The 12,164-nt window shown below is 39.1% G+C and overlaps 1 protein-coding gene across 5 annotated transcripts in view; it reads left to right on the top strand.

The window, feature by feature from the left end:
• The window catches only part of TMEM62 (transmembrane protein 62), a 63,244-nt gene that overhangs the window by 35,973 nt on the left and 15,107 nt on the right, over positions 1 to 12,164 (top strand). For all 5 annotated transcript variants that reach the window (XR_012903456.2, XM_075927251.2, XM_006128616.5 and 2 more), the window contains 4 exons: positions 1,578 to 1,733; positions 7,054 to 7,213; positions 9,585 to 9,698; positions 11,614 to 11,698. Coding sequence is in view for 4 of the 5 variants with exons in the window: in XM_075927251.2 (XP_075783366.1) it covers positions 1,578 to 1,733; positions 7,054 to 7,213; positions 9,585 to 9,698; positions 11,614 to 11,698 (515 nt within the window). In the remaining variant the exon portion in view is untranslated. The remainder of the gene's footprint in view (positions 1 to 1,577; positions 1,734 to 7,053; positions 7,214 to 9,584; positions 9,699 to 11,613; positions 11,699 to 12,164) is intronic.

Raw genomic sequence — 12,164 nt, forward strand, 5'->3', positions numbered from 1 at the left:
GTGAAAGCTTTCTCTTCAGTACTTATCTTCTGGTAATTTGGCCTTCCAGCCATTCAGTTAACCCCTTCCAGGATTACAAAGTCCAACAGGACCACTGTCCAAATGCCCCTTGCAGATGTGTTCAGCCTCTAGTTGGGGCTTTGTGCCAGTGGCTAGCAGGAGAATCCAGCCCACCTATCACACTGGGTTCTCTTTCAGAGATCCTATACACAGCAACCTATGTCTGCTCAATCCCCAGCCCTCTCGGTATTTCCCTGGGCTCCTTCTTACCCACCCTTTCTTGCTTCCCTTGCCTGGTTCTGGGTTTATCACGGGAGACTATTCTACCCTCCATGGCTACTTTACCCCCTCCTAGCCTCTTGCTAGACTCCTTACTTCAGGACAGGATCTCAGTGTTTACCCTTCCCCTGGACTTTCTTCATCTCCTTGATAACTTCCCTCATTCCAGGGAGCAGCCCCTTTCTTTGCAGCCCCCTCGTTCTTTCAGCCACTTGGCTTTATAGTCTAGTGCAGTATTTCCCAAATGGTGCTCAACAGAACCCTGAGGTTCCATGAAGTGTAACTCGGGGTTCCGCAAAAAAATTCTGCTACCCTGCCCCCTTCAGAGCCCATAGGAAGCTCCCATTGGGGCTTTTCCGGCAAGGACAGGCTTCTGGGGGCACGCAGCTTTGGCTGCTCCACAACCTACTGCGGCTGCCCCACTCCTGCACACGTTCAGCCCCTCCTCACCCCGTAGCACTGCCCTGTTCCAGTGTCCTCCTCCTTGTATGCACAAAATTTCATTGAGTTTTAACTATAACGGAAGTGTGAAGCATCACTGTTGGCCTATTATTAAAATAATTTGTGAGAGAGAAACTGAGATATGGGGTGTAAATATCACAGGGACCCATCATAATTATTTCTAATTCCTAAACAAACCTATTAATTCATAAATTCTTAAAATTCATTCCATGCTCAAAAAGTGAAGACTGTGATTTTTGGGGAAGATAAGTTTGGTTGTACAATGCTTAGCACAGTGGGGTCCTGGTCAGTGACTAGGGCTCTAAGTGAAATAGTAATACAAATAATTAATACTAATTAGTTTTTAATAATAAATAGTTTTTTCCTTCCTCTTCCTCGCTTCTCTTTTTCTGTTTTAAATTTTGGGGTTTCTGTGCCCTTTACTACGCTCATTTGAAGAAGTGGGTTTTGCCCACAAAAGCTCATGATACCATATATATTTTTGTAAGTCTCTAAGGTGCCAAAGGACCCCTCATTTTTAAATATTTTGAATAATAATAATTAATATATAACAAAATGATTGACTGCCTGTTACAAGGTCAGAACTCAACTTGTGTCAACTATGGGACTGCACATGGTGCTTCCATAATAAGCAACATGAATTTGAAAGTCTCAATCTAAAAACTGTACCCCTCTGCTACTCATCTCTCTCTCACACAGACGCACACATGTGCGTGCACACACACACAAATAAATGAGTCAGTCTAGTTTAAAAGCTTTGGGGCAATTTGTGAATCCTGTCCCCTTGTAATAGACGACATTAACAACATTGTCTTGTTTTAACCTCTGATCATCAGGTACCGGATCCTTGCATTTGATCATGACCTCCTTAGCTTTGCAGATGTGAACTTTGAGGAATGGCCAGCTGTTCTCATCACCAACCCCAAATCATTACTTTATAGCAGCTCTACTCATGAACCACTAGTGAAAATTCTTCATTCCACCCACATCAGGTACTCTAGGGTCTCTTGAAACTTTCAAGAAGTTCTTTTACAGTTAGGTGTTTGTGATTAAATCATTGTATATGTGTCTCTGTTCATATGTGTATGCACTGCAAAAAAACCAAAACAATCTGTGGCCAGCATGAGAGTCCAAGTCAATTGACTTGGGTTCATGATACAAACTAAAAATAGCAATGTTCCCTTTTAGGCTCTGAAGCTGGTAAAGGGGGGGACAGAGTGTCAGAACCTGGGATGCAGCAGCTACCCTGCTATTTTTGTCTTGTAATGCAAGCCCTGTGAGCCTGTGTTTGTTGGCTACAGATCTGAGATTTGCCACGTTGATAACTTGTGTTTGGGGCAGGTTTTTTTGGAGGTGGGAGGTTGTGGGGGTTGTAGGTTCGTCTTTGTTTTTTTCTGTGTGTGTTTGGGGGTGTGTGGTGTGGTGTGGATGTGTGGGTTTTTTTTTTTTTTGGCACTATAGATGTACATTAAGTTAACATATGTTAATTGCTGTCCAAATCCAATTCTCTAGAAGGGTATTGAATGATAGGAGCAAGCTATATAGAGCTATATTACATTTGCTTTACTTATGCAAGTGTTCTCACTGAAACCAATGGTATTATTTGTATGATCAAAGCAGGCAGAACTAGGCCCATAATTAGTCCTTGATCATAATTGTTAATGGCTCAGTATACAACTATGTGTACCAGTTTGATTTTTTATGTTCGCTTATATTCATCTAAGTTTTTCTATGCATGTTTTATGCTTCTGCTTTCAGGTTTTTTTTAGCCTGAATCTGCCTATTTTCAGCCTCTGCCTATTTTCATGTTTATGTATTTTTAAACCTGTACTGTTTTTATTTCTATTTTTGTTTACTTTTAAATTGTTAATATGGTTGGATTTACAGTAATACTGAATAATACAGTTTGTTTCTTGTTTACTTCCGTTCTCCTGGGCATGCCCTTTCTAAAACATTCACAGTTATAAAATGATAACGTGACTGGGGCTCCAGAGGGGAGTAAGTACCTTTGTTGACTGTTCCTTGAGAGTGTGTGCTCAGCCCGTGTGACATGGGGGATGGAGCTCAGTATCTACTTCCCTAGAAGCCTTTTTAGAAATTAGGAAGACAGTGATGAGACCTTCACATAGACATCCCATACACCCTGTTGCTGCTTCCTTTTGGTGTTGCAGAAAAAGAGGGGCTGGAAATAAATGGCTTAATCTCTAACTGCCAGTTACTACACACACAAAGACTCTTTTTCACTCTCTCTCAGTTCTCAGGGTACCCAGGACTGTGAGGCTATGTCTACACTACAATGATCTATCGGAAAAAGGTACGCTTCGCAATTTGCGTTTCTTTTTCCGATAGTTTTTCGAAAAAGGCTTTTCCAAAATTTGGCCCGTCTACACTGGACCAAATTTCGAAAAGCCTCCTCTTTCGGAAGAACCCTTCTTCCTCGTGGAAGGAGGAAGACAGGGCTTCCGAAAGAACACGTCTGCTCTTCTGCGAAAAAAAAAAAGCTGAAGAGCAGACGCGTTCCCTGGACGCGGCGGAGTTTTTCCGGGATAAAAACCCTGTAGTGTAGACATAGCCTGAGTCACCTGGTTTCCTATCCTGCTTCTAGTGTGAGGAAGACTTGTTTTTGTTTAGTTTTGTGTCAGCTTTCTGATACCATCAGTCTGTTAGCCACCCAAGCATTGTACTCTGGGCTGTGGCAGCGTCTATTTTGTCTTGCAGGTTAACAATAGGTGTACTCAAGCCTTCAAGGCCCTTTAAGCATTCCTCTGTGGCAGGGTTTCCCAACCTCTGGGTTGGGACCCAAATATGGGTCACCATTACATTTCAAAAGGGTCACCAGGTGTCTCCCCAGGTGGTTCTTAAGGAGCCATTCACACATTTTTTTTTTAACTGCACTGGGTCACCAAGTCTTCCTGAATTGTCAAAATGGGTCCCCATCTGGAAAAGTTTGGGAACCGCTGCTCTGTCCAGTCCTTTGTCTACTGAACAGTCTTAGGAATACCAAGTCTGTTGTCCCCAAGGCATTCCTTGTGTATACCAGCTTGTATGAGTCATCTCAGGATCAGTACCTTGCTAAATATCACAGCACTGAGATATATTTGTAGTGGAAACAAGGATAATTTTGTTACCAAATATTCCAGAAATATGAAGTAATATGGAAACAAAAGCGTACATATAAAACAAAATCATAACTTGTTTTATAGAGACTAAACAAGCTAACCTCCTGTCTAACGAAGTTTGCCTAACCCCCAGAATTTTCTGCAGCTTTTCAACCAAGGTTGGTTGATATCCTGTTTTCGTGAATGTAATCAACACTTACTTATTAGGTGCAAGAATAAGAGGGTCTTCTTTGCCTTCTGCTTACATTGACTGTTCTCAGAGTCAGAATAACCACCCATGGATTATTTTTCCTATGTGCTGCTTCCCTGTTGATTTCACATCTCCTTGTTAACTTTATATGTATATAGACGTTCAGTATGTTCGCTTACAATGCATAATTTATATCTCAACAGAAAAATAAGCAAACAACTCTTGCTTAACAGAAAACCTGTTTGTCAACTCTGCCTTAACATAGACTTTGAAACATATTCTTTGCATAGTCTCTGTACATACATTTCACAATGATATTAATGACCAGTGAGATCTGGCTTTCTTTTGATATCTCACATAATATTCTAGACTCAGTACATTTCTGTAACCCTCTGTGCTAGATGTGCACACTAGAGATGTAATAGTGTAGTCGATTAACTGATAACCAAAAGCTTATAGGTTAATGCTGTAGACTACATGCATTTCCCTCCATTTCAAGCCAATACATTTTTATTAGGCTGGCCAGCAGCCTGGCTCCGTCCTGGCTTGCAATGGGTCTGGGACCTAACCCTGCTGCAGCTCTGCATTTCAAGTGTATTAAGATCCGGGCGGGCAGCCCAGCTCAGTTCTGCCTCGCAGCGGGTACGGGAGCTTAGACTCTCCCTAGACATGGGCTGCTGGCAGCCCGCACTGCTGCCTCTTTTTCAGAAGCAGCAGTATAGGGCAACAGGCAGCTGGTCCACAAGAGGAGCTGGTTTTTTAACTAGCTCTCCTTGCAGACCAGCTCCCACCTGGCACCGAACGCTGCTGCCTCTGATATACTGGCTGCCGGCCCTGCCACCAGGGACTATAGAATAGTCGACTAACCGATAAAATGTCATGAGGTTACTTGACTATTCAGTTAACCAATACTCAACATCCCTACTGCACACACAGAGACAGGAATGTTTATTGCTTCATATTAGGCAGAAATATAGGAAAATTAACCTTGAAATGGCACAAGAAATCATTACAGTTTAATAAAGCAAGAGAATTTGATTGAAGGAATAAAATATAAATGCTTCTCATTTAATGAGGAGTCCTATGGCACCTTACAAAATAACAGATTTAGTCGGACACAAGCTTTTGTAGATAAAAACATGACAAAGTGAGGTTTTACCCATGAAAGCTTGTACCCAAATAAATCTATTAGTCTTCAAGGTGCCACAGGGCTCCACGTTGTTTTTGCAGATCCCAGACTAACACGACTATCCCTCTGACTCTGAGATTTGTCTCATTTACTAATTTAAGAAAAAAATGCTAATACAACTAATGAGCTGTTGAATGAATTTGGGAAATTACCAGATCCATTACTAATGAGCCTACACAGTGTTTTATTATACCTTTGAATCCCAAGAATCAACAACAGATATAAAAGAACTTACAAAAGGTAAACTTACAAAGTAAGATGTTTTCATAGTTCTTATTTCTTTTCCATCTGCTGAAGTTTCCAAAGCTATATTTCATCTTAATTTGGTGAAAGCACTTGAAGTAGATAGTTTACAGAATTTTACAAGTGCTTCCTTGCCAAAACCACTACCACCTTATGTAAACTTTCAGCTAGATCTTTGCAGAAACCAAAATGGAGATCCAGTGAAATGTGCATCTTTTAGTACAATCTCCATGTTGAATTAGGATTCTGACATCTTAATGAAAATTGTAGTCTTAACATTTGAGGAAGTATTAACTTAGCTTGTACATTGAATTTAAACAGGCTTTGTAGCAGGAAGGAATTGTAGTCAGTATTAGACCAAATAAAATTTTGACTCTGTCAACAAGGAGACATATCTGAAGTTTAGATTCTAGTACCTTTGATAGGATGAAGTGAGATTTTCTTTCTAAAAGCACTAAAATTTTGAATTTGGCTTTTTGGATTTAATCTGTTTTTGAAAATAATTAACTCACCCAACTAACTATATTCCACCATGTGTGCATGGCATCTTATGAGTGATATCCTGTCATCTGAGTGAGCCTTATCCACTGTCTCTATTGCATTATCAGAAGTAAAAGAACTTGGAAGATTTTAGGGTACAAAATTACCAGGGGGAAGCAAACTGCTACACTTTAATTGAAATGGAAACAATACTGAAAGGAAAACCATTACAATTGCTTCACTTGGATGTGAATGTTTCTCATAAAATTCAGTTATATGAACCAAATTATTATTCTTCCTCTGGAAAAAAAATTAAAAAAGACTGATAAATGTTGACAAAATCTGTATGAATGTGTGTAGATTCCAGTGTCTGAAGACTGCAATATGAAATGTTTGACATACATGGGTCACCTTTGCTTTCATCAGTCTAGCTAAGTCTGTTCTTGTTAGGATCCTAAGTTACTTTGTTAAAACAGTTCTACAGTCTAGTTTTGCACCATCTGACCTTGGCAAAGGTGGAGTGTGGACAGAGTTGAATACTGTTAAAGCTTCCTTTCCACACCATCTCTCCTTCAAGGTGCCAGTGTAAAGAGTCAGAAATCCAAGCTGAGAATTGCACTTGAGCTTTGTGCTACCACTAAATCAGCAATACAGGTTTTGGTTACATTTTCATTTAAGTAAAAATATATTTGAGAAGATTATGTGAATTGATGCTATATACAGATTCAGCAGGACCATATGTACAATGTGTAAATGATTTTGTTAAGATTCTCTTTTCACTAGACAGAAAAACTACTCCTACTAAACTGTTCCCACTTTTTGGGAGAGGACTGCCGCTTCCCCCCCCCCCACTCTTGGCACCCAGGAAGTTGAGGATGATTAGGTGTATAGATAGGCAGGGTATGCTACCTCTTTTGTAAATTACAGCAAGAATGTAACATCTCAAAAACAGCCCACAATAAGTCCAGCTCTTCCCTTGTTAGTCCTTGGAACTTTTAGGTATTAGGAAGCATAACCTAATGATTTCTTTCCAAGAGCTAATAACAAACCTTTCTGCAACTCTCATGATATACCTGTTTATTTTTATTTAGAGTTTTGGTCTTCTCTCCTTCTTTCATCACCTCTGTAAATGTCAGTATTGACGGAGTTCATTTGGGGGCTGCTCATCATGTGTCTGGTCCTCTCTACGTAGCAAAGTGGAGCCCTCAAAACTACAGTGAAGGGTTACATTACATAGATGTGATGGTCCAGGTGAGCTGTTTACTGGCTTTCATTACTTTAAACTATAATACAGTGGTTCTCAACCTATTCATCATTGGGCCACAGGTTGAGAACCACAGCCACTTTTCCCAACCACAGTCACCCTATCCCCAGGGCCTCCTGCCCAAAGACCCCTCCACAGAGTGGAACCAGCAGTCAAGTCCTGGGTTTGTATGGGAGGGTGGTTGGCTGGAACCCAGAACTCACCATGTGATGCCCAGTGAGAGCCCCAACCCTGGGCCAGCTGCGTGGCAAGGCAGCAACGAAGCAGGCTGGATCCCAACCTGGCTGGGCCAGCCAGCATCCCTGACCCTGTGGGGTTGGCCAGAAGCCCTAGCCCCATTTAATGGGCCTGGTAGCCTTTAGCATACAACTGTGTGCTAATTGGGCCATGAGTTGAGAACCACTGCTGTAGTGCCTAGACTGTCAACCTACTGCATCATGTAAGTAGGAATTATTTTAATTTAAACAAATGTTCATATGTTCCAGTTTTGTCTGCCAAGCAGCAGAAATGAAAGTCCTATTTATTTAGTGAAAAAGTCTGAATCCCTAACGTTAGGACTTTATTTAAGGATTTGTACAAAAGGATTCAAACTTCAGACTGAAAATGTGTTGATGTGAGATACAAGGGGAAGATCAGATCACTGGTAAACAAGGTTTTTCAAATAACAGGTGCCATTTTAAGATTACCTCAAAAGAGAGGCGCACTGATTTGGACAAGGAATATGTAGTTATGATAATCTTTCAAGCAAATTTTAGACAGTTTGACATTTTCTTGCCTACTAAGGACAAGGATCCAAATTTGGAGGGCCTTAGAGATGAAGTTGTAATAGGTTTTGTTTGAAATTGATCTAAAAACTTGTGAAAGGTTAGCATGTAACATCTTTTTTTATTTCACAGAATACCAAATCTTTATTGAAATTTTGTTGTTTGAATATAACATTGAGTAACAGTTCTTCTTTTGGCAACTAGAGTTCAGTAATGTGACTTTAAGAAACTTGAATAAAAACTGAGCAATTACCTCCATTTTTGTATACATTTATACATAGAAATTAATAGTATTGAGAGAGTCAATTTCTGTCTCACCATGCATAGTCTAGCCAAAAAACATTTTTGTAGAGCAGAAAACTTTCTTATTTAAGGGAGTCATACTTCAGATTCTGAAATGTTAATGGTTTGGATACTCATCCATATGCATAACTTTCTATCTTTGTAACAAAACAAGATATGGACAGTAATAATTTTCTGTAGCCAACTTGCTGTACTTTTAATGTTTAGTATCCTAGCTTCTTGTTATCTTTTTGCATTTTCTTCATAAAGAAAGCATTAAAAATTTCAGAATTGATCCTTCTCAAATGAAGGGAGAAAAGCCACATTGTTATAGGACTCACTTTCACGGTGCCCCATTGTGATTCTCTGGGGCACTGCTCGCTCTTGACAGGGCCTCCAGCAGTTGGTTATCATCTCTTATGAGGTCCATGTCAGTGGTGCTTTAGCCCTCCAACTAATACATGTGGGACTGGCTATCTATCAGTAGTTCAATGTGCAAATATATGCATTTACCACCATTTTAATAGGATTGTGCTGTATAAAAATGAACTTCTGACTTCCTTCACTCATATATCACTAAAGCATCCAGGAACTAAATACTTTGAAAAGCTAATCTCCCAGTGTAGGAGCAGAGAGGTTGGTTCTATTTCTGATTAGTTAGTTAGAGAAAAGGTGAATCGTCACAATTTTTTCTAATTTGTCTAATTTTTAATACAATTTTGTGATACTTTTCAAAATTTCTATCCTTGTGATCACACCTATATTATAAAGCATCTCCTAAGTACACCTGACTGTCCTGTCTATTTATGTCCTGGTATACAGATTCTCACTGCTACAAATATACAAAAAAAAAAATCAGGGAATTATGTTGAATAAATGTAGTAGTAGTAGTGGCAGCAAGAAAATGTATTACTGTAGTCTGGCTTATAGGTGAAAGTGAATCAATTACAGTTTAATTTAAAAAATATCAAAAGTGGAACACAATGCAGCCCTAATACTTGTTTCAGAGGAAAGGGTCTCTAGAGTTGAGTGTACAAAAAAACAAAAACTGATGGTTGAAATTAGGTCCAAACATTTTCTTGCAACATAAAATTACATTGTCATAATTCACCTAAAAAGAATATACCTGTGCAATAATAAGTATTTAGACATCAATCTGTCAGATCTGCCTACTACTAATTAGATTTTTGCGGAGAATTTAGCAAGCCTAGGAGCCTTAACCTGAAATTTTGCTTTATTCTGGTAAGTGGTTTAAAAGACACTTGCTTGACACAGTTGGCATCTGATTACTTGTCTGTTTATTCCCAACCAGGATGCCACTGGGAAGAGCAGGACTCGAGGTCATACATTTGCTGTGAATGAAAACCTCTCCCTCAGATTTGGCTTCTTGTCATCTTTCATTCTCCTTACTGACCACTACATTCTGGTGGGTGCTTTTGACCAAAATAGCTGTCATACCTGACTTCTTTCTGTAGAGATGTTTGGAGCCATTTTTCCTAAATCACAATGAGAATAAATTATTTAATGTTGAGTTGGTCAGATATTATGGTGATGGGGCCATATAAGAAACTTCATGCATCAGTTCTCAAGTTGCACCATTCAGAGATAAACATGCTTTGATTATACATGCAAAAGACCCTATGGCTATACAGCAAAATTATTTCTAAATAAGAACTGTTATTTTGAAATAACTTTACTAGCGTCTACACAAGCCAACCGCTATTTCAAAATTAAATTGAAATAGCGGAGAGCTCATTTGGAACTTGGTAAACTTCATTCCATGGGGAATAGCACCTATTTCAAAACTGCTATTTTGAAATAAGCGCTTTGTAGATGTGGAATAGGGGCTATTTCAAAATAGGGGGGCCTCAAGCCCTTCCCAGGGTGCCCTGCTGGCCACTCTGGCCCCAACCAGATGGCCTCAGGCAGCAGCCACACTAGGTAACTCCTGACCTTATGCCCTGCCGGAACCTGTTCCAGACGGCCTTAAATGAGATTTAGCATCCAATCAGTGTGGATGCGCTATTTGAAATAGCAAAATGCTATTTTGAAATGCATTTTGTGTGTAGATGCATTATTTCGAATAAGATATTTTGAAATAACTATTTCGAAATTAGATATTTCAAAATAACGCTGCAGTTTAGACATACCCTCACATTTGCATCCACAGCTGTTCATTTTTCACACATGCATGTTTTGTACATGCATTAGCTATGTTTTTTGTCAGAGATGTTGCGCAAATATAAGGCTGCCAAATTTGGCTTGCAGAAAAGTGAAGCCCATACCAAATTTAAAGAACGGTAGTCAAAATGGATTACTACAGAGGTGCACTAGCAGGATTTTAGGAAGAACTGGTACATTGGCTTTGCTAGAGCCAAGTATGACATTAGCAGACAAAGACCAACAGTGAAATCATTGCCCCGTTAAAATAGAAAATACCATTGATTTAAACAGATGCATGATTACAAAGGACCAGTACTAGAATAAACAGGAGATGGAATCTCAGGATTAATGTGTATCAATAGAGTGATAATAAGGAAGCTTTAGGTTGTACTGTGACTTTTTCAAAACTCTAATGTTATTTCTCTAAATTTGTAACTCTGATATTCACCGTAAACACTTAAAACTGTAGTTTTACTCAGCACAGCAATTTGAAAATGTATATGGTGATACATGTCTTCCTATGTGAAATATATTTTTATTTTTGTGTTTATTGGTGATATCCCTCTGACTGAAAGCAAGGCAGATGTGAGCATGTGCTCCCAATAGTTTGAAAACCTAATAAAACAGATTGCAAAATTAATCTTCAAATTTGCTTTGATGTGGAAAGTAATTACTGGTAATTCTTACAACTGTTGTACTAATTTATAAATTATTATAAATGTATTACAACAGTTAGTGTTGTTTCACTATGAAAGTATTCTCATAGAAACCAGAACTAAACTGAATTTTAGGACTTAACAGGGTTAAAAAAAAAAAAAGCTAGATTCATGGAGGCTAAGTCCATCAAAGGCTATTAGACAGGATGGGTAGGGATGGTGTCCATAGCCTCTGTTTGTCTGGACATCGGTGACAGGAGAGGATATTACATGATGATTACTACGTGGACCTTTGGTCTGACCCAGTATGGACATTCTTATGTTCTTATGAATTTACTGATTTTTCTCAAGTTTCTGTTTCTGAAGTCTCATTACTTTTAAACATGAATGGCACCACAAATCTCAGAATACCTGTTTTAATTAATCCATTTTTTTTTCTTATTGTGTTGGCTTTCACGCAGCAGTACTTAGAAGTTGGCTACCATTTGAAAGTTTTGATTTATTGAAAACAATTTTTTTCAGGCTCGAGTACTCTTTGGGCTGATTGTTCTGGTTCAGGTCGCCTTGCTTCTTATTTTCAGGTATCTTAGAAAGCCAACACTCAAAGGTAAGAGTCAGTGTTTTGTCTGAATTTTTAAAGATGATTTCGATTTTTTTCCACCCTCTATTCACTATTTTATCCTGTGCCATAAAGACAGCAAAAAACAAATAATAATTACACTGTTGTTTACTGTGCTAGCTTTGCAAGTAGCACCTCTGTTTAACTTGATCCATTCAAGCTGCTATTTTGTTTTCAAGAGGGCTCAGAGAACCTCTGATCCATCAAAGAAAATATGATCTAGTCTATTTAGGACTTCACCTTATATTCTTTGCTTGTACAAAACTCCTGTTGATCAAGCCCTTAATTTCAATTTATGTAATGGAAAATCCTATTTATAGAAAAAGTGATGTTCTAAACCAGTATAGGGAACCTAAGGCTCAGGCCAGATGCCCCTGGCTTGCCTAGATCTGGCCCCCAAGGCTCAGTACTTCTCCCCCTCCCCCAGCACTGGGAGCCTGTGCTGGTGCTTCAG

The sequence above is a fragment of the Pelodiscus sinensis genome, chromosome 5 (assembly GCF_052426305.1).
Source record: "Pelodiscus sinensis isolate ZL-2025 chromosome 5, ASM5242630v1, whole genome shotgun sequence".
Classification (NCBI taxonomy): Eukaryota; Metazoa; Chordata; order Testudines; family Trionychidae; genus Pelodiscus; species Pelodiscus sinensis.